We start from the raw sequence: 21,813 nt of genomic DNA on the forward strand, positions 1-21,813 counted from the left end.
GGGGATTAAATGAAGTTAGTCCTTTTGATAATAATCATTTCTCAAGAGTTGTAGACTATCTCAAACCTCAGTGTCAGACATGGGAAACCTCTCTTCAAGCTCTTGGTCAGGGTAGTCCAAGAGACAACCCAAACGATATATTTTTATTTTCCATGGTTGACTCAAAACACAAAAGCAGGATGCACTTTAGAAAAAAAAATCATTAAATAAGAAGCAGTCATGAATTTGAAAGTAGGGACACAGCAGGAGCAGGGTAGAGGAGAAGAAGAGATAATAAATGAAAGCATCAAAACATGAGTTTAAAAATGATTAGGGAAGCTGGGCACGGTGGTGCACACCTGTAATCCCAGCACTCTGGGAGGTAGAGGCAGGCAGATCTCTGAGTTCAAAGCCAACCTTGTTTACAAAGCAAGGCAAAATAGAAAGAAGAAGTGACAGGCAGGATCCCATGCATGGTTCTGGAGGGACATTACAGGAATCGGAAACATACCAAACTTTCTGCAAATCTTCCGCAAGATTCAAAACACTGACATCCCAGTTAGCATGCAGTTCCTGTGTTGTTAGTATGGGACCATTCACTGTTTGGAAGCCAAGATAAGATTTCTGCTGAAACCTACACTCAAATCAAGGTTGCTTTTCAGTCATTATCTCTTCTTCCTCCTCCTTCTCCTCTTTTTTTTTCATCTTCTCCTTTTTCTCCTCCTCTTTCTTCTTCTGTCTTCTCCAACACATTTATAATGTGCAGGATCCATGGCACCCTACAACCTAGAGAGACCTTGAAACATCTGACAGCTATAGAGTCTCTAATCTTATAGGCTCTTTAATCTTGGGCAGGGCCTTGTGAATCCTGTAAGTTTCAGAAACTTCATGGACCATACAGTTATAATTTATAACCTGAATGTTGCAGGGATATCCAAGGATACAGCTTTCATGATTCAGCACTAGTGTTGAGGTCAATTGCTCATGAATGCAGCTGTCTTTGTGTCACCCTGACTCTTTTTAATAATCCCTTATGTATCCTTCTCTTAAATGATGCCATTAAACTTAATGCTTTACTAAACCAGGCTTGCATAGAATAATTTTTGCCTGTTTTTTGTGTCTATTAAATAGAATATGCATTTTTGCTTATGCATTTCAGTTTTTAAAAAATCACAAAACATAAGGCTAGAAGGTTTAGAAGGAGAAGCTGAATTTTAGTGCCTTCATAGTTACCCCTACATCTAGTCTCTATCACTTGCTTGGCAAATTCAAATCTTGGATCATGAATGGACAACAGTCAATAGATCTTAATATCTGAGGTCAATGGTGTTGAAGCCTGAAGGCTTGTCAATAACAATTTCTTTTTTTAATTTTAATTTTTCTTTTTTATATTGATTACAGTGTATTCACTTTGCATCCCAACTGTATCCCCTTCCCTCATTCTCTCCCAATTCCACCCTCCCTCCTCGAATGCCCCTCTCCAAGTCCACTGATAGGGGAGGTCCTCCTCACCTTCCATCTCACCCTAGCCTATCAGGTCTGATCAGGACTGGCTGCATTGTCTTCCTCTGTGGCCTGGTAAGGCTGCTTCCCCCTCAGGGGGAGGTGTTCAAAGAGCCAGACACTGAATTCATGTCAGAGATAGTCCCTGTTCCCATTACTAGGGAGCCCACTTGAAGACTGAGCTGCCATGGGCTACATCTGTACAGGGGTTCTAGGTTATCTCCATGCTTGGTCCTTGGTTAAAGTATCAGTCTCAAAAAGACCCCTTTGCCTAGATTTTTTGGTTCTGTTGCTCTCCTTATGGAGCTCCTGTCCCCTCCAGGCCTTTCTATCTCCCCCTTCTTTCATAAGATTCCCTGCATTCTGCCCAAAGTTTGGCTACGGCATCTGCTTTAATACACTGCTGGGTAGAGTCTTTCAGAGGCCTTGTCCTGTTTCCTGTTTTCTCTCACTCTGATCTCCGTCCTGTATGCTCAAATACAAAACAAGGAAATTTGCTCAACCATGTTTGTAGCAGCTTTATTTGTAATAGCAAGAACCTGGAAACAACTCAGATGCCCCTCAACTGAGGAGTGGATACAGAAATTGTGGTACATTCACACAATTTATACTGGAATACTACTCAGCAATTAAAAACAAGGAAATCATGAAATTTGTAGGCAAATGGGGGGAACGAGAAAAGATCACCCTGACTGAGGTATCCCAGAAGCAGAAAGACACACATGGTATATACTCTCTTATAAGTGGATATTAGACAGATAATATAGGATATATCATACTAAAATCTGTAGACCCTAAAAGCTAAGCAAGAAGGAAAACCCTGGGTAATATGAACAATCCTCATTCAGAATGGCTAATAACAATTTCTACATTTGATAAGGGTGCCTGCTTACCTTTTATAACACTGGAAAAATAAAGTATAGACAACCTGTTTAAGGGGAAGTTATTCCATGATTCTCATTAAAGCCCAGTTAGGAAAACTTTTTTAAGGACCATGGAATTTGGTAGAGAGGTCATAGCTAATAAGCCTGGACCTGAGAAAGAGAGTCTGTGCTCAGAGCCACATTGACATGGATGAGGAATGTTATAGCCAAGGAGAAGGATGAAACTCCATATGTGTAAACTCTCAAAGTGTAAACACATTCTCAATACAAAATAAATCCTTCCTTTGAGCAGTGTCCACATGTGAGGCCATGAAAGATGTTATGTACCTGGTAGGCCTAAATTTTAAGTTATGTTTCTCATAACTTACATGCTTATATAGGAAGTGGTTCCTTGTAAGCTCTGCTAAAGTTAGTATATTTATTCCTTAAACAAGAATTATATCTATCTAAGTAATAAAATATGAACATTGTTAGAAATATATTTAAAATAATCATAGTTTTGAAATTTTTGAGAACTTCTAGGAACACTGATTTATTTAACTCATTGAAGCTGAGGAAGCATTGCCACAAGAATTTGAAAAAACTGAAAATAGCTTCTTTTCACTATATGCTGTGATTCTAAAATGAATTATTGTTACTAAACAGACATACTTCTAACAATTAAAATAAGTCTGGTTGAGAAGGATTTGGTTGTGTCCTTAGGATATTGCTGCAGACACCCAGGTGAGCAGAGCTTACTACAGGCATGGTGGAGGAAGAAGAACAAGTCTGGAGGGCAATAAGACAAGCAGCTGGAGCTCATAGTGAACTGGTTTGTCAGCTCAAATGGCTTTATACAAGGAAATGGGAGGTCAGAAAGAGCACATGACTCAGAGGTCTGAATTGTGGTGGTCTGAGAACCAAGTTATTCAATTTTCTAAAGTAGGTTTAGTGACTTATAAACAGGTAATGTGTTACTCTCTGACCTTTTTTTTTTCACTGTGGCTTGTTTTTTGTGCATTTATAAGTTTCTTGGTGTAAGTTTAGATTTTGTGGACATTGGGGAATGTAGGGAAGACAAGTACCAAATCTATCTTCAAGAGACACAGAGGAAGAAAACAAATGTTATAAAGCAATGAACAGACAAGGAGAGCATGCTGTTGCCATGGAATAGAGCACTAATAGCCTGACTAATAGCAGCAGGTAAATAGTGACACATGCTTTGGAGCCCATTTGATCACCTAATGCTTCTATGTTTTCATGATGTTATGAGGGCAATCACATTTCAACATGGCTGTGGTAGGAGACAAACACTTAACTCATAGAAAGAGGTGAATTTTCATGCAAACCAAAAATGAAATGGTGGCTGGCAGGCTTGGCAGAATAGAGTGGAGGATTACTGATTAATGAAGACATTAATTAATGTCCTTGAGCTCTATGAGAGTGGTGTTTACACATCTGTGTAACTGTTTCGAGTGCCATTGAACTGAGCACCCAACGTGGCTTAGATGGAACATGTTATGTTACAAATATTTTACCACATGGAGAGTGACAATTCAGATTATGCCTCTAGATGGGAGGGGGTCACTTTAAACTCAAGCAAAAAAATTAGTACATAAGTGCAAATGTACAGTGAATCCACTTTTATGAAGCAAGTAAAAAATTTGGTTTAAAAACCACATGAAATTACATGATAAATTAATTTTTATAATGAACAACTTCTGTAATGAATATGTATTTATACAATTAGGACAGTTACAAACTTTATTAGAATATGGGCTGTGTTCCTTGCTGAACTGTAGAAGCTAAGATTTACATGCATACTTTTATCTACTACTATTTTTATCTATCTAAAACCTCTTCAGTTCTCTGTGTCTTAAATTCTGGTATTAAGACTCATGAAGTTTCTAGAATTAAATCTAAGAATAAATATTGAGAAAATTAAAATGCAGGGAGAGAAACTGAAGCCATTTTCTAAACGTCTCAGTCACTTTTCTCCACTTATTATCCATACATTTTTTGCAAATGACTTATATTTCATGACATGTTTGCTAAAGACAAGGGAGAAAAAATAGTTCCTAGGCAAGGGGTCAGGGCAAACTCATTTCAAGTTCCAGAAACATCAGGAGACCTGGTACCTCATCAGTTCCTTTTCCCTTTAGAGTTGACCTTCACCTTGTTGTTCCTGATTGGAGATGGTCTTCTGTTAAAACTCTTATGACATCTGGGTCCTACCCAACACTGAATGCAATGCACTGTAGCGTCTGTACACACAGGGTCCAACCTTAGCCTAAACAAGAAACACTGCAGTAGAGTTTAATAAATCAGCCCACACCAGGATATTTTAACCAAAACCACTTTCTCTAAAGTAAAATCAGTGTTGGGCTAAAAATAAACAGAGAATAATCGAAAACTATTTTCTTGATAAACCCTCCAAATACATTGTCAGGATTCAAGGTCTCAAGGATAATTTGTCACATTTCCTGAAAGTAACAGCCTACAAATTGTCCCACTCCGTGACAAGTTGAGATCAGCTGTGGATACATTCCTGGAGTCTCAAGGCCTACAGGGCAAGTTTACTCACTGATACATCCAGTCATATGGAAGACAGGAATCAGGAGAGGGGCTTCCTGGGCAAAGTCTAAGATGTTAAGTCTAAGGGAGATCTGTGGAACTCAAGAACCTCAAATCTGAGGAGATTGTGCAAACAGCAGCAGACAGCCCAGGCGGGCCCACTCGGCCAGTGAAAGTAGACAGGTAGATGAGGAACTCACACTGGAGGATAACCCCAGACAGAGTCTCCTGGGGAAGCAGGCAGACCCTTCAAGGATGCCAACATCTCTTCAACCTCTGCAGCCCCAGTGTGCAGGAGCTTGTGAGGTTGGAAAGAGAAAGCTACGTGATATCAGAACCCCCAGGTCCCAATTCTGCTGGTTTCCAGTGAGGAAAATCTGGCCACAGGGACATACATTCAAGGTGTTGCCTGCTGACCGATGCTGTGTTCTTCACTCCTTGTGTTGATAGGTATCATTTTCTTGCCTGTGAAATGTCCCTGGTCTGGCTTTGAGAGCCTGGTTTTGAGAGTGGCCTGTCCCTTGTGCCTCGCTTACACTGGCGTTTCTGGCTTCCAGTTTCTTGATTATGTCACCTCTTTCCATATTTTAAAGTGAGTGCACAGTTTTAAGGTAGAACAGAGTAACTGGTGTATGTTGTTCCTCCCTGATTCTTTAGGGAGGATGTACCAGGAAGTTTTTATTCCAGAGGGGGAAGTTTAAAGACACAGTGTGTCTCCTGTTCTATGTTAGTCTGGAAGGATGTGTTATGCATGCCCAACTCCTGGAATCCCCTTTGTGTGCACTTGGGATCAAATGTCAGGTTAGAAAAGTGTTGTTTAGGTGACCTCAGTATTATTGTTTCAAATCTTAAGCTAAGTACACCTTAAGTACCTCAAGCTTTAAACTTCTGAATATCAGTCTATTCTGGTTCCAAACATTCACAGTAACCACACAATGAATAAAGACCAAAGAAACAAAGAAAAATTAAAATAGTAAGATCCACAATAGAGTATGATGTTTCAGGGGCAAGTTGTTGAAGAGGCAACTCTGATTAGCTATTGAGGGAGGCAGGCCATGCTTAAGGAAAGCCTTCCTGGTGGGCGCAGGTACTTATCCAAAGTTAACCCATGCAGTTCCTTTTGAAGAAAGTGTGAGAATCCTCAACTGACTTAGAAAACAGTAGATATTTCCTGTTTCTCGTATTTAAGTGTCTTCTGAAAAAGAGTGTTTGATACTAGAAAAGAAGTATTAAATTTTTGCTGTTTGAATTGGGCCAAAGATGGTAGAATTATCTTATGTTCCTTGTTACACTTTGATCTTGGGTGTTTAGACCATGTAAGTGGTCACAGATTAATACCAGATAGATAGATAGATAGATAGATAGATAGATAGATAGATAGATAGATAGATAGATAGATAGGATAGATTCAACTGAAACTACTTATGGCTTACTCCTAGTGACTTAATGGCTGGATCATAGTCCTGCCAACTATGTGGCTTCCTCTGAGAGCACAGTGGATGAGTCAATCTCCATTTTCTCTCCTCCCTACAGGATGTACCATTGTTCTGGTAGAAATTCTGGAGACCCCATGTCCTCAGTGAAGAGGACAGGTCCCATCTTCAAAACTGACTTGGGACTTATGGGCTCTTCTGACTTCTCTTGTACAGGGTCTCAGCCAGAGGACCTCACAGAGGCTGTGAACTGGGTTTTTCAGTCACATTCCTAAGTAAAGAAAATAAGAAATAATGCATGTGTCTTTCTCTGATGGTCTACAGAGAATGTTCCAGAAAGATTTCTGAAGGGAATGAGCAGAGACATTTCCTGGTGCATTCTGGCCAAGGAAAAGATATCTTATGGGCCCCAACTGTTGGGATGTATAGCTCTCTACTTGAGATAATATTCTTCGATAGTAGAGAAATTTTGCTCATGTGACCTCAGTACCAATGTCACAAAACATGGGCCAATTATGTCTGAAGTCTTTACTTTAAGCTTCTGAAGCACAAGGCTATACATGCCTTGTGCTGAGCTAGCACACACAGTTCACAGCGCACATAGTCCAGTTCCTGGAGCCTTGGCCAGTTGCTCTTCATTCTAGTGGATGAACCAAATTCCTCTGTGTGTCTGCTTTAAGTCAGCCTGATCCTTAGCCTCTTCCATAGTATAATCTTTAGGAGGACAGTTTAAATAATGTTATTGCACCACTGTGGTCTTAATTTCTAGATAGGAATAAGAAGGCTTTTCTGAAGCACTGATGAAATTGCACTCTTGTGTCTTCTCTAGGTATAGGAGACATGATTGTTTTTCTCTTCCTAGCCATCCTCTGCTTGGAAGTCAATGGAACTGCTCCAACACTAGATCAGAGTTTGGACGTTCACTGGCATGAATGGAAGATAAAGAATGGTAAAACATGACATGGTTAGTAATGTGGATATTCCCATAGACAATTGTTCCAGTGTTGTGTATTTATGGATGTGTGCACTCTAGCCAAGGGTTCTGTAATCCAGCTCTGTTCAAGGCTTAACCTGAAGACATGCGTCATGTGTACTATGTAACAAAAATTTCTGTTGTTACTACCTGTGAATAATGGCTTGGAAATTTTCTTTCCAAACTGCTCTTTGTTTGTTTGTTTGTTTGTTTTACTAAACCCACTAAGCTCACATAATACCATGTGTGTATACATGAGTATAAGACCATTACTGGATCGTAAGCAAACTCTCAGGGGCACATCCTTAAAGAAAACTTACTCTTCTACTATTGCAGTTATCAACTTCCAGAAGAGTACAACAATCTTTCACCATGGTTCCTCTCCATCAGTGGGTCCACTGAGTGAACTTGGGTTGAACTTGAAACAGAACGAAAGATCACAAATTGTATTTTTTTTTTCCAGAATGAAGAAAGAGTGAGGAGAGCAGTGCGGGAGAAGAATTTCAAAATGATTGATTTGCACAGTTGGGAATACCTTGAGGGGAAGCATGACTTCACCATGGCAATGAATGTGTTTGGTGATTTGGTGAGTGTGACATAAATTACATTACTTAGTATTTCTTCTCTTCAGTTCTTTATAAATACAATCAGTGATTTGTTGATTTTTTCAAAGTCTAATACAGAATTTGAGAAAATGATGACTGGGTTTCGAAGGCAGAGGATCAAGAAGATGCATATATTTCAAGATTATCTGTTTCATTATGTCCCCAAATATGTGGATTGGAAAAAGCAAGGCTATATGACTCTTGTGAAGAATCAGGTATGGCACTGTGACATTCCCAACTTTTACCACTCACAGGAAGCTATGAAGGAAACATCTTCTTTGCTTTTTCTAAGCGTGGAGCAGCATACAATTTACTGTTTCATGAAAGTATTCAGATGTATGAATCATCCACATATATCTGTGATTAGATATATGAATGAATGGCAGCTTTTTCTTTATGCCTTAGGGTCATTGTACCTCTATTTGGGCTTTTAGTGCAGCTGGGTCCCTAGAAGGACAAATATTCAGGAAAACAGGGAGACTGGTCCCTTTGAGTGAGCAGAACCTACTGGACTGCATGGGTTTCAGTGTTACCCATGGCTGCAGTGGTGGCTTCATGCAGAATGCCTTCCAGTATGTGAAGGACAATGGCAGTCTGGCAGCTGAAGAATCCTATGCATACAGAAGGCAAGTAAGTAGAATTCCTGGGCTGCTGCATGTCAACTCAATCTGCAGAAGGCAAAACACGTTCAGAGACAACCTGCTTTCCTCAAATCCACACTGTTATTGATTTAGTTTTTACTTTTAGAGAACTACATGCATGCTTATAATGTGTGTTGATCAAATCTACACCATTCCTTTGCCTCCAATTCCTCATCTGTCACCTCCAAGAAATTTTCTTTCCAAACTGCTCTTTGTTTGTTTGTTTGTTTGTTTGTTTGTTTGTTTTACTAAACCCACTAAGCTCACATAATACCATGTGTGTATACATGAGTATAAGACGATTACTGGATCGTAAACAAACTCTCAGGGGCACATCTTTAAAGAAAACTTACTCTTCTACTATTGCAGTTATCAACTGCCAACAGTTTTACTGCTGGGATGGGACTTCATGATTCTCCCCACTGTTGCTACTTCATCTGAGTGGATGGACCTTGTGAAGAGCTTGTGCTTATTCTGTGATTAAACATAGTAACTCTGTGATTCCATGTGTGCAATGTCCCTGTCATGTCTCAACACATACTTTTTTTTTCCAATAGCTAAGGAATCATGTATTTATTCATTCCTCTTATTCTATTTACTTTCTTTTTTTTTTTTCCAATGCAGTTTATTCAGGAACCTTGAACAATCATCTGACCCTGGGGAAAGCCAGCCCACAGCTTAGATAGCCTCTGGGTAGCCAGCCCCAGCATGACACGTGGGCAATGCAGATAGGTCCACATACATGGAAGCAAGCCAGATCCTCAGCCTTAGCCAGATGTGGAGTTGTTCGTGACAGAGAGCACTCACCATCGGGAAGATGGAAGGCGGAAACCAGCTCCATCTTTAAGGCACAGCATTCCACAGCTCTCTACAGTTCCCCCTTTTTGTTTTAGATGCATCAGGCAAGAGTAGAGGTCTGATCTCTGATATTAGAAATAAATTGGGACTTTGTACTGATGTTCATTTAGGTGTCATCCACCCAAAGAGCATCAGACCTGTCTGATATCTTTTTCTCAGAGGCGGGACCTGGGGCATCAACCCGCATGCAATCAGACATGCTCTTCTCTGGGTCGAAAGGGGCTGGCCCTGAGTGCAGTGCTTAGCCTCGCATCCTGAGCATAACATTTTAGCTTTTTATGGTATCCAACCATGCTTGGGGAGACTGTCCTGCTTCAATGGCTGTAAAGGCCTGAATGGTCATGGCTGCATTACGCTGTTATGAGACTCTAATCTTGCATATATACCACAGGCAAACCAAGGAGACCAACACCAAAAGGCCTGCTAATGCTCCCATGCCCGCCCATTCCTTCAGATGATTCATGGCTGCAGCAATCCATGATGCTAATCCTGTGGCTAGTCCTGTGTCCACTCTGGTAGAATTTACCGTGACAATGGCCACTCTCAGCTGCTCCATCATAGTATCGAATTCTCCAGTCCAATTACCTAAAATATAGCTAGACAATTGTTTAGACAGATTTGCAGCACAGGGAAAATTCTCATGTTGTATGCTAGTGACTCAAAGTCCAGCATACTTTCATTGACAGCCAAGTTGAGCGATTTGCCATAGGGTATCAATTTGCTCCTGCATGAGGTCAATCCTCTGATTGAACTCCACCAAGCCTCCTTTTAGTTGAGCATTAATTCCTTTTTGTACATCTAAGGCATGAGCTACATTGGCTAAAAGGTTATTCAGGGTCTGAGCAGTCTGCACAGTATGACTCCTGGCTAATGCTGCGGTGGTAGCTCCAACAGCCGCCAATGAGATGGCAGTAACAATGGCAGCTGTAATTCCAAGATCCCTTTTCTGTCTGAAGAGAGTCATAGCGTGAGGGGCATCAACGGGCACAGGCACCCAGTGAGGCATGCGAGTAACCAGCTAGTAAATTTACTAGCATTCCAACATTGGGCAAAAAAGCAAGTATCATTACCACAATTACTTGGCTCTATCTGGCTAATAATGAATAGAAATGGGGGATATAAACAAACAGGTGTGGGCTTATAGGAAATATTATGAGAAGCCTTAACCCCCTCGTTGGAACATCCTGCATCAGTTCATGAAATTTTCAGGTAAATGGTGGGATCTGGAAAGGATCATTCTGAGTGAGTTGTCCCAGAAGCAAAAAGACACACATGGTATATACTCACTCATATAGACATACAACATAGGACAAACCCACTAAAACCTGTGCATCTAAAGAAACTAAGCAAGAGAGAGGACCCTGACTAAAATGTCCAATCCCCATCCGGAAAGGCAAAGAGGATGGACATCAGAAGAAGAAAACAGGAAACAACCTAGGAACCTACCACAGAGGGCCTCTGAAAGCCTCTGCCCTACAGACTATCAAAGCAGATGCTGAGCCTGATGGGCAACTGTTGGGCAGAGTGAATGGAATTTTATGTAAGAACTGGGAAATAGTGAGAGCTGGAGAGGACAGGGTCTCCACAAGGAGAGCAACAGAACAAGAAAATCTGAACACAGGGAACTTCCCAGAGACTCATACTCCAACCAAGGACTATTCATGGAGATGGCCCAGAACCCCTGCACAGATGTAGCCCAGGGCAGTTCAGAGTCCAATTGGGTTACATAGTAATGTGAAGAGGGACTGCCTCTGACATGAACTGACTGGCCTGCTCTTTAGTCACCTCCTCCTGAGGGGGAGCAGCCTTACCAGGCCATAGTAGAGGACAATGCAGCCACTTTTGATGTGAACTGATGGACTAAGATCAGAAAGGAGAGGAGAACCTCCCCTATCAGTGGACTTGGGGAGTGGCATGCAAGCAGAGGGAGGAGGGAGGGTGGGATTGGGAGGGGAGGAGGGAGGGGCTTATGGGGGAATGCAGAATGAATAAAGTGTAATTGATGAAAAATTTTTAAAAAAAGGGGAAAAAATAATTTAAGAACCTTAAATGATTTTCAAAAGTGGAGGAAAACATGGAGTTAGTCAATTTACATGGAGCACGTCTCGCCCCTGGGGGCAATGGTCTCCTGAACCTACTCAGACCTCGGACGCCACCACTGCTAGTTCTAGAACACATACTTCTTCATTGCAGATGTTCACCATCTCTTTTACAATCTAGAGACACCCCACACCTTATGCAATGATATCTAAGCCTAAGCTAGCCTCTGATTTTTTCCTGACTCACTCAGAATTATTTCCAATTCCACCCACTCACTACGAACTTTAGAATTTCATTTTTTATAGCTGAATATATTCCATTGTGTATATGCAGCAAGTCTTGATTATCCATATACCAGGTGATGGACATCTAGGCTGTTTCTCTTTTCTGGCTATTATGAATAAAGTAGGAATGAACATGGATGAGCAAGTGAGTACTTCAGAGCTAGGACATAGACCCCCATGGTTACATGCCCAGAAGTGCTGTAGCTGAATTGTAAGCTAGTTCCATCTCTGGCTTTTTGAGGAAACTGCACTGATTTCCATGCTGGCTCTATTAATTAGCTCTCCCACCAACAGTGAATAAGTACTCCCCTTTACCCTCATTCACACCAGCCTATTTCAGTCATTTACTTTATGATCTTAGCTATTCTGGTCAGAGTAGAAGAAATTTCAAAGCAATTTTTATTTTGTATTTACTTGACTACTAACTATGTTGAACATTTTAGAAAGTATTTCCTGGCTATCTTATTCCTTCTTTTGGGAACTGTGATTAGTTCTAATCACCCCCAAACTTAGTTGGGTATTTGTTTTCACGGTGTTTGGGTTTTTTTTTTAATCTTTGTGTGTTCTGGATAGTAATCATCTGTCAGATGTATAACTGTTTTTTGTTTGTTTGTTTTAAATCCTATTCTGCATGCTGGCTCTTTCTTTGAATGATGGCTTCCTTTGCTGTACTTAAGGGATTTGAACCAAAAAATCTTGGCACAGGGGTCTTTTCTGAGACTGATAGTGCAAACAAGGACCATGCATGGAGATAACTTAGAACACCTGCACAGAAGTAGCCCATGGCAGCTCAGTGTCCAAGAGGGTTCCCCAATAATAGGAACAGGGACTGTCTCTGACATGAACTCATGGGCTGGCTCTTTGATCACCTCCACCTGAGGGGTGAGCAGCCTTACCAGTCCATAGAGGACAACAAGCCAGTCCTGATGAGACCTGATAAACTAGGGTGAGATGGAAGGTGAGGAGGACCTCCCCTATCATCGGACTGGGGAAGGAGCATAGGAGAAAGAGGAGGGATGGAGGGTGGAATTAGGAGGGGAGGGGTGAGGGGGACTAAAGCTGGGATACAAAGTGAATAAACTGTAATTAATAAAATTTTAAAAAGGGTTTTAGTTTTCTGAGTTCCTCTATGTGTCCATTATTGATCTTCTTATAAAGACTAGAACACATTTACTCATTGAATTTCCATGTAAAACTCTTTTTAAAAACATCTGTTTAAGATAAGATCTGCTTATATAGAGTTTTAAAACTTTTAAAAATATACGTGTGATGTTATTAAAAATACACAGATCACAAGCACAGAAGGAAAACATTACTATATGAAAACCTGGAGATCATTATCATTTCCAAGGCATAAGGCAAGGGGTGAGTTTTGTGGCATGCTCACTGGAAAAATAATTATACATTTGTCTAGATTAGTTTTGGCTCTCCTCTGATATCTGTACTATGATTTTTTTTCATGTAAATTTATTGAAAACATCCACACATTCTACTTTATAAGGATAGTAATCAATAATTCTGTGAATTTGGCAAGATTTGTCACCAATTTCTAAAATATTTTTTTGTTTGGTTTGGTTCTGAGGCAGCCATCTTACTATGCAGCCTTGGCTGGCAATGATCTTACTGAGAAGACTGTGAACTCAGAGCTCTCTGCCTGCCTTTTGTTTCTGACAGCATAATCTGGGAAAGAAACATATCCTATGTCTAGGAGCTCTGGCTTTGGCACACTAACAACAAAGGAAATGATCTGTTAACAGCCATTTCCAGCACAAGTGTCTGGGAATGTGTTATTTCTTAAGAAGTATGAGTGCTTTTTCTACTGTTGCTTCCTTGTCTTTGTTCCCCCCTGGTGGACATATTAATAAAATGTTTTACTGCCTGGAAACAATTTCATGATTGTATATTATCTTTCCATGTAGTTGCCCCTAATACAAACTCAGCACAAGGTTCTTACAAGCTTTTTGGGCCCCAGTGGCCCTTGCTGGTAATTCACATTGCAGACTCCGAGTCTTATTTCATGGACTGAGCTTCCCTATCTGTGGCAGCCTTTGCTTTCCAAGAGCTAGGATTCAAGGCAGGCGTAACCATACCAGGCTCATAAAATGTTTTTGCAAATATTCAAGATAGCCTTTCCCTCTCAGAAAGAAATGGCTCCCAGAACATCTACCTCACATGTGTCTTCCTCTCTGTACCCCAAAGGAAAGATCAACTGAATTTGTATTACATAACTAATTTCTTCTGGGTCATGAATAATTCATGGACTGTGATATTAATAATTCCTTGCTAATAGAGAATGGACCTTCTGCATTTTTTTCTAAATTGTTGGTCTTAATGCCCTGTGCTACTGGGGCCCTGTCCAGAAAGTTCTTCCCTGTGTCTAACTTGAAGTGTGTTCCTTACTTTCTCCCCTAACAAATTTGGGCTATCAGATCTAATGCTGAGGTCCTTGATCCATTTGGAGATGAGTTTTGTGTAGAGCAAAAGGTAAGAATCTCGTCTAATATTTTTATGCTTGACCAGTCTGACCATAATTATTTGTTGAAGATTCTTTCTTTTGTTTCCAACTGATACTGTTGGCTTCTCGGGGTAGGAAAGTGGGCTAATATGTGCCTCAGTTGGATGTGTCGTTTTGATGCCACTACCGCATTATTCTCATGACTGTATCTCTACAGTAGATTTACAATCAGGGATGATGATAACTCCGACTGTGTTTTTATGTCTTGTAATTGTTGTGGCTGTCCTGTTTTATTTTTTATTTGGTTTTTTTTTTTGGTGTGGGGGTTGTGCTTCCATAGGAATTTTAATTTTTTTTTCATCTCTATGTAGAATTGTGTTGGCATCTTGATGGGGATTGCATGCAGTCTGTAGATGGCTTTTGGCACAATGGCACTTTCACAATGTTAACCCTACCTATTTCTGGGCATGGGAACAGGTTGTGTCTGTTTATCTTCTGGTATCTTCTTCAGTCTCTTGAAGTTTTCATGATACAAATCTTCACTCACCAGGTTAGATTTATTACAAAACATTTTGAAATTATTATAAACATATTCTTTACCCCATTTCCTTCTAAGTTTATTTGTTATTGGGATATAGTTGAGGTACTGATATTTGTATCCTGATTGCTAAATTGCTAAATGTGTTAATCAGCTATAGGTATTTTCTAGTAGAAAATACAGTCTTCACAGTCCTTTGCATAAAGAATCACAACATCTGTAAATAAGGATACTTTGCAGGTCACCTCTTCCTTGTCAATTTGTTTTCTCTTCATTTCTTTCTCTTGTCTTACAGAAATGAAATAAGGAGTTGGGTCCTGGAAAATACTAACAGTGTTTTTGGTGGTGTTTGTTTTTTGGTTTTATGGATTTGTGGGTATTTTTTTTCTTTGATGTTAAGGTATTGAAGTATACATGTTATTTGGTCAATTTAGAAAGCAACAATCTGGGCCTAAAATCAGGAAGTTCTCACTAGATGAGCAGGGGATTGACATCAGAAACAGTTAGGAATAAGAAGGGATGTGTGCTGCTTTATCCATTACATAAATATGCAAATGTGTTTGCTTAAAAATAGAGATCAAAAACTCAAGTGACAAAACATGGTGGAGAGGATGTGGAGAAAGGGGAATCCTCCTCCACTGTTGGTGGAAATGTAAACTTGCACAAGCACTTAGAAAATCACTCCAGCATTTTCTCAGACAATTAGGAGTAGCACTTCCTCAAGATCCAGCTATACCATTCCTAGGCATATATGCAAAAGACGCTCAAGTATACAACAAGGACATCTGCTCAACCATGTTTGTAGAAACTTTATTTGTAATAGCCAGAGGCTGGAAACAGCCCAGATGCCCCTCAACTGAAGAATGAATACAAAAATTGTGGTACATCTACACGGAATATTACTCAGCAATGAAAAATAAGGAAATCATGAGATTTGCAGGTAAATGGTGGGAACTGAAAAGGATCATGCTGAGTGAGCTATCACAGAAGCAGAAAGACACACAGTATATACTCACTCATATAGACATATAATATAGGATAAACCTACTAAAATCTGTACATCTAAAGAAACTAATCAAGAGAGGGGACCCTGACTAAAACGCTCAATCCCCATCCCAAAAGGCAAAGAGGATGAACATCAGAAGAAGAAAACAGGAAACAACCTAGTAACCTGCCACAGAGGGCCTCTGAAAGGCTCTGTCCTGCAGACTATCAAAGCAGATGCTGAGACTTATGGCCAACTCTTGGGCAGAGTGCATGGAATCTTATGAAAGAAGTGGGAAATAGTACGATCTGGAGAGAACAGGAGTTCCACAAGGACAGCGACAGAACCAAAAAATTTGAACACAGGGGTCTTTCCAGAGACTCAGACTCCAACCAAGTACCATGCACAGAGATAACCTAGAACCCTTGTACAGATGTAGCCCATGGCAGTTCAGTGTCCAAGTGGGTTACATAGTAATGGGAAGAGGGACTGCCTCTGACATAATCTGATTGGTCTGCTCTTTGATCACCTCCCCCTGAGGGGGGAGCAGCCTTACCAGGCCACAGAAGATGACAATGCAGCCACTCCTGATGAGATCTGATAGACTAGGATCAGAAGGAAGGAGAGGAAGACCTCCCCTATCAGTGGACTTGGGGAGGGACATGCGTGGAGAAGAGGGAGGAAAGGTGGGATTAGGAGGGGTGTAGGGGGGCTTATGGAGGGATACAAAGTGAATATAGTGCAGTTAATAAAAATTAAAATAAAAAAAGAAAGTCAAACAGCACTACATCTAAAGTAAGCTGTGGGTATTGGAAAACTATCTTCACCAACCCTACATCAGATAAAGGGCTAATATCCAAAATATACAAAAAAACTTTAAAAAAATTAAACACCAACAAATAAAACAATCCAGTTAAATAATGGGATACAGAGCTAAACTAAGAATTCACAACAGAGGAATCTTGAATGGCTAAGAAGCATTTAAAGAAATGTTAACTGTTCTTAGTCATCAGAAAAATGCAAATCAAAACAACTCTGAGATTCCATCTTATACCTTTCAGAATGGCTCAGATCAAAACTCAGCTGAAAACACATGCTGGTGAGGATGTGGAGAAAGGGAAACACTCCTCCATTGCTGGTGGGAATGTAAACTTGTAGAACCTCTCTGGAAATCAATCTAACACTTTCTCAGAAGATTGGGAATAATTCTACCTCAAGACCCTATAACATTCCTGGGCATATACGCAAAAGATGCTCCACCATATAACAAGGACATTTGCTCAACTATGTTCATAATGTCTTTATTCCTAATATCCAGAAACTGGAAACACGATGTAGATGTTCCTCAATCAAAGAATGTATAAAGAAATCATGGTACATTTACACAATGGAATACTACTCAGCTCTTAAAAACAAAACAAAAACAACAACAACAAAAAAAGAAACCAAAAACAAACAAACAAAAACAAAAAAAAAACAAAAAAAACTCGTGAAATTTGCAGGCAAATGGATGGAACTAGAAACTATTACCCTGAGTGAAGTAACCCAGACCCAGAAAGCCACACATGACAGGAACCTAACATGACTGTAGTCTGGAAGGCTCCATCCAGCAGCAGATCAGATTCTGGGACTTGCAGCCATTCAAGGGGCTGGATTACAGGGATCTTGTGAAAGTGTGGGAAGAAAGATAGAAGGAACTGGAGGAGACAGGAATCCCACAAGAAAACCAACAGATATGACTAATCCAGTTCCATGGTGGCTTACAGAGACTGAGACATCAAGTAAGGAACATGCATGGTCTGGAACTAGGTGCCCTGCACATATGGGACAATGGGCAGATTGGTCTTCATGTGGTTCTCCTGGAGAATGGAGCAGTGGGGAATGGTGCAGTGGGGCTATTTCTAACATGGACTCTATTGCCTGCTTTTGGATCACTTCCCCCCGGAGGACTGCCTGGCCTGGCCTCAGTGGATAAGGATATGCTCAGTCCAGATGTGACTTGATTGCTGGAAAGAATTGATACAGGGAAGGGAGGCTTCCCTTTTTTGGGGGGGAAGGAAGAGGTGAAGGAATGAGGAGGGGGAAAATGAGTGACTGAGAGGAGAGAAGGTAGGGGGCTGCTTTGGGGACATAAAGTAAATAAACTTAAATTTTAAAAACCTGAAAAAAAAGTAAGCTGAGAGAGAAATACATAAAAACAATAATCACAGAACTGATAACAGTGAAAACAAGCCTACAAGTGTCACAAATGACAGAATGACTCGTAAACATTCATCTTGGATCTTACAATGGCTATTATAAAACACAGAAGAAAGGACCTGATCATTCAATATAAAATTTAAGGAGAAGGGTGCCCAGGGTCATTGGGGCACCACACTAATGCCTTAGAAGCACTTTTACCGATCATACAAACAAACTCTCTAAAGTGTTTTTCTCATGTCTGTGTCCTTCATTCAGGTCTTTAAGGATTTGGGGGTAAGAAGCAATACATGTATCTTACATAAATCATTATACAATTGTTTGCCATAACCGATGTTAGGGGAGCTTTGGAGTCAGAGCGACGTCTTTTTTTTTTTTTTTTTTTTTTTTCTGTTTTCATCACCCTGCTTCTAGGTTGTTCCTTACTGCTTTATATTCTTTTTACTTACTTCTTTCCTGAGATAGAGACAGGCTAAAAAGAAAGCCTAATGGGCACAGCCTCTTCTATGGCTGCTTGAAGCACATGACAGTGAAAAGCCATTCAAGTTCTCCACAGAATTCAAACACTGACTCCCCAGTGAGCACGCATCTTCTGTGTTTAGTGTGGGTCCATTCTGTGTTTGGAGAGCAAGATGGGGTTTTCCTAGGGACTCTACACTCAAATAAATCCTGTCTTTCCACTCTAATTCTGCTTCTTCTTTCCTCTTCTCCTCGTTTTGAATGTGTGTGCAACAATCCAACACATAGTGTGGACAGGCCAAGAGACACCTGACAAGTACAGAATTCACGTTTTAACAATCTGTGCTCATGGATACTATAATGTCTTTGCATTTTTATACTGGAAACCTGGAATCAAAGAGTCTTGAAGCAGCTTTCTATGCACTCAGAAATATCTCATCTGTTTTTCAATCAAAGGATGAAGCTGTGACTTTTCCTTTCTAGAGTTACTATGGGAAACAAATGGAATAAATCTCAGCTATATATAGTAAGTTCTGGGAGCACGTGTTCTCAGCACAGACAAGTTTAATATCATATTTTTAAAACAATCAGCATTCTGATTAATGTAATAATAAATAATACATTGAATTTTAGTGATAATATTTTTAGATTAGGACAAATATTAAAATAGAAGTAATAAATTACATCAGAGTTTGCATACAAAGTCTTATAAAGCTTGAAAAGATGGATATCCGCTGGCTACATGTTAGAGTGTGCTTGAGACCATCTCTTCTACAATAGTCACTTTCATGGCAAGAAATGAAATTATGATATTATTTACCCCTGAAAATATCACATTTGCAATGATATTTGTTGTGGCATTATTAGGAAATAAAAAGGAGAAATAATAGTGTATCCATCACAAGAAAAAAAAGAGCTTGTTACATCAATAGAATTTTTGTCAACAATGAAATGGTATAAATTTATTGAAGAAGAAAGACATCCATAGGACAGTATTGAATCTGAAATAGAAGCATTTACATGAACTGGTACCACCTAAAGTCATAGATCTTTGCCTCTACCTTTGTGGTGGAACTACATAATCCTATTCTCCTCTATGAAACATCCACCCTTAGTCTCAATATCACACCCAAGAACTCTGTGTAAGGCTCTTTTTTACCTTTTGGTAATAACCTTTATTTTATAATGGCTTTGTTAATTCCTTGAGAATTTTTTACTTTATATTTTTTCCCTTTCCCCATATGCTCTGAGATCCACCTTAGTTCATACCATTTTATGTTCTCATTTTTTTTTAAATCCTAACCATTTCAGTCATTTCTTTGTATATAGTCTTATGTATGTGGCCATCCACTCACGGGTATTAGCCTGACCAAGAGGCAGATCTTTTCCATTCAGAAAAACTAAGTCTTTTTTTTCCAATTGATTTAGGGTTTCTGGTTTTATGTTGAGGTCCTTGATCCACTTTGACTTTAGTTTTGTGCAGGGTGATAAATATGGATCTATTTTCATTTTTCTGCATGTAGACATCCAGTTGGTCCAGCACCATTTGTTGAAGATGCTGTCTTTTTTCCATTGAATGGAATTGGCTTCTTTGTCGAATATCGAGTATTCATAGGTGTGTGGATTTATTTCTGGGTCTTCTATGTGGTTCCATTGATCCTCCTTTCTGTTTCTATGCCAGTACCATGCAGTTTTTATTACTGTTGCCCTGTAGTACAGCTTGAGATCAGGAATGGAGATACCTCCAGATGATCTGTTGTTGTACAGGATCGTTTTGGAGATTCTGGGTTTTTTGTTTCTCCATATGAAGCTGCCTAGAACTCATTGGCACAGGAGACAACTTCCTGAACAGAACACCAACAGCACAGGCTCTAAGAGCAACAATCAATAAATGGGACCTCATGAAACTGAAAAGTTTCTGTAAAGCAAAGGATACCGTCATCAAAACAAAACGACTGCCTACAGATTGGGAAAGAATCTTCACTAACCCTTTATCTGACAGAGGACTAATATCCAGTATATACAAAGAACTAAAGAAGCTGAAAAGCAGCAATCCAAGTAATCCAATTAAAAAATGGGGAACAGAGCTAAACAGAGAATTCTCGACAGAGGAATATCGAATGGCAGAAAAACACTTAAAGAAATGCTCATCCTCATTAGCCATCAGGGAAATGCAAATCAAAACAACCCTGAGATATCACCTTACACCCATCAGAATGGCCAAGATGAAAAACTCAAGCGATAACACATGCTGGAGAGGTTGTGGAGAAAGGGGAACCCTGCTCCACTGCTGGTGGGAATGTAAACTGGTATAACCACTCTGGAAAGCTATCTGGCGCTTTCTAAGACAAATAGGAATAGTGCTTCCTACAGACCCAGCTATACCACCGCTAGGTATATACCCAAAGTTTGTTCAAGTACACAAAAAGGACACTTGCTCAACCATGTTTATAGCAGCTCTATTTGTAATAGCCAGAACCTGGAAACAACCCAGATGTCCATCAACGGTGGAATGGGTACAGAAATTGTGGTATTTTTATACAATGGAATACTACTCAGCAATCAAAAAGGAGGAAATCATGAAATTTGCAGGCAAATGGTGGGATCTAGAAAAGATCATTCTGAGTGAAATATCCCAGAAGGAGAAAGACAAACATGGGATATACTCACTTATATAGACCTATAAGATATGATAAACATAATGAAATCTATACACCTAAAAAAGATAATCAATTGAGCGGACATGGGGTAAGATGATCAATCCTCACTTAGAAAGACAGATGGGATGTGCATTGAACGTATGACAGGAGTCTACTGAGCGCATCTGAAAGACTCTAACTAGCAGTGTTTTCAAAGCAAAGACTCATGACCAAACCTTTGGCAGAGTACAGGGAATCATAAGAAAGAAGGGGAGTTAGTCTGATGGGGAAAGGATAGGAGCTCCACAAGGACCAAATATATCTGGGCACAGGGTCTTTTCTGAGACTGACATTCAACCAAGGACCATGTATGGATATAACCTAGAACCTCCACTCAGATGTAGCCTGTGGTAGCTCAGTAACCAATTGGTTTCCCAAAGTGAGGGGAACAGGGACTATTTCTAACAGGAACTCGATGACTGGCTCTTTGGTCTCCCCACCCCCGAAGGGAGGAGCAGTCCTGTTAGGCCACAGAGGAGGGCTTTGCAGCCAGTCCTGAAGATACCTGATAAAACAGGATCAGATGAATGGGGAGGAGGTCCCCCCCATCAGTGGACTTGGAAAGGGGCACGGTGGAGATGAGGGAGGGAGGGAGGGAGGGACTGGGAGGGAATGAGGGATCGGGACACGGCTGGGATACAGAGTTAATAAAATGTAACTGATAAAAAAAATAAAATAAAATAAAAAAAAAAAAGAAAAACTAAGTCTTGGAAATCTTCTCTTGG

General features: G+C 40.1%; 1 protein-coding gene across 1 annotated transcript in view; it reads left to right on the plus strand.

The window, feature by feature from the left end:
• LOC132652870 (testin-2-like) overlaps positions 1-21,813 on the plus strand; it is a gene marked incomplete at its 5' end in the record, with an annotated part of 67,094 nt that overhangs the window by 29,823 nt on the left and 15,458 nt on the right. Inside the window, 3 exons of the mRNA XM_060378804.1 lie at positions 7,789-7,911; positions 7,999-8,145; positions 8,336-8,556. Coding sequence (XP_060234787.1) covers positions 7,789-7,911; positions 7,999-8,145; positions 8,336-8,556 — 491 coding nt within the window. The remainder of the gene's footprint in view (positions 1-7,788; positions 7,912-7,998; positions 8,146-8,335; positions 8,557-21,813) is intronic.

Source organism: Meriones unguiculatus, chromosome 3 (assembly GCF_030254825.1).
Source record: "Meriones unguiculatus strain TT.TT164.6M chromosome 3, Bangor_MerUng_6.1, whole genome shotgun sequence".
Classification (NCBI taxonomy): domain Eukaryota; kingdom Metazoa; phylum Chordata; class Mammalia; order Rodentia; family Muridae; genus Meriones; species Meriones unguiculatus.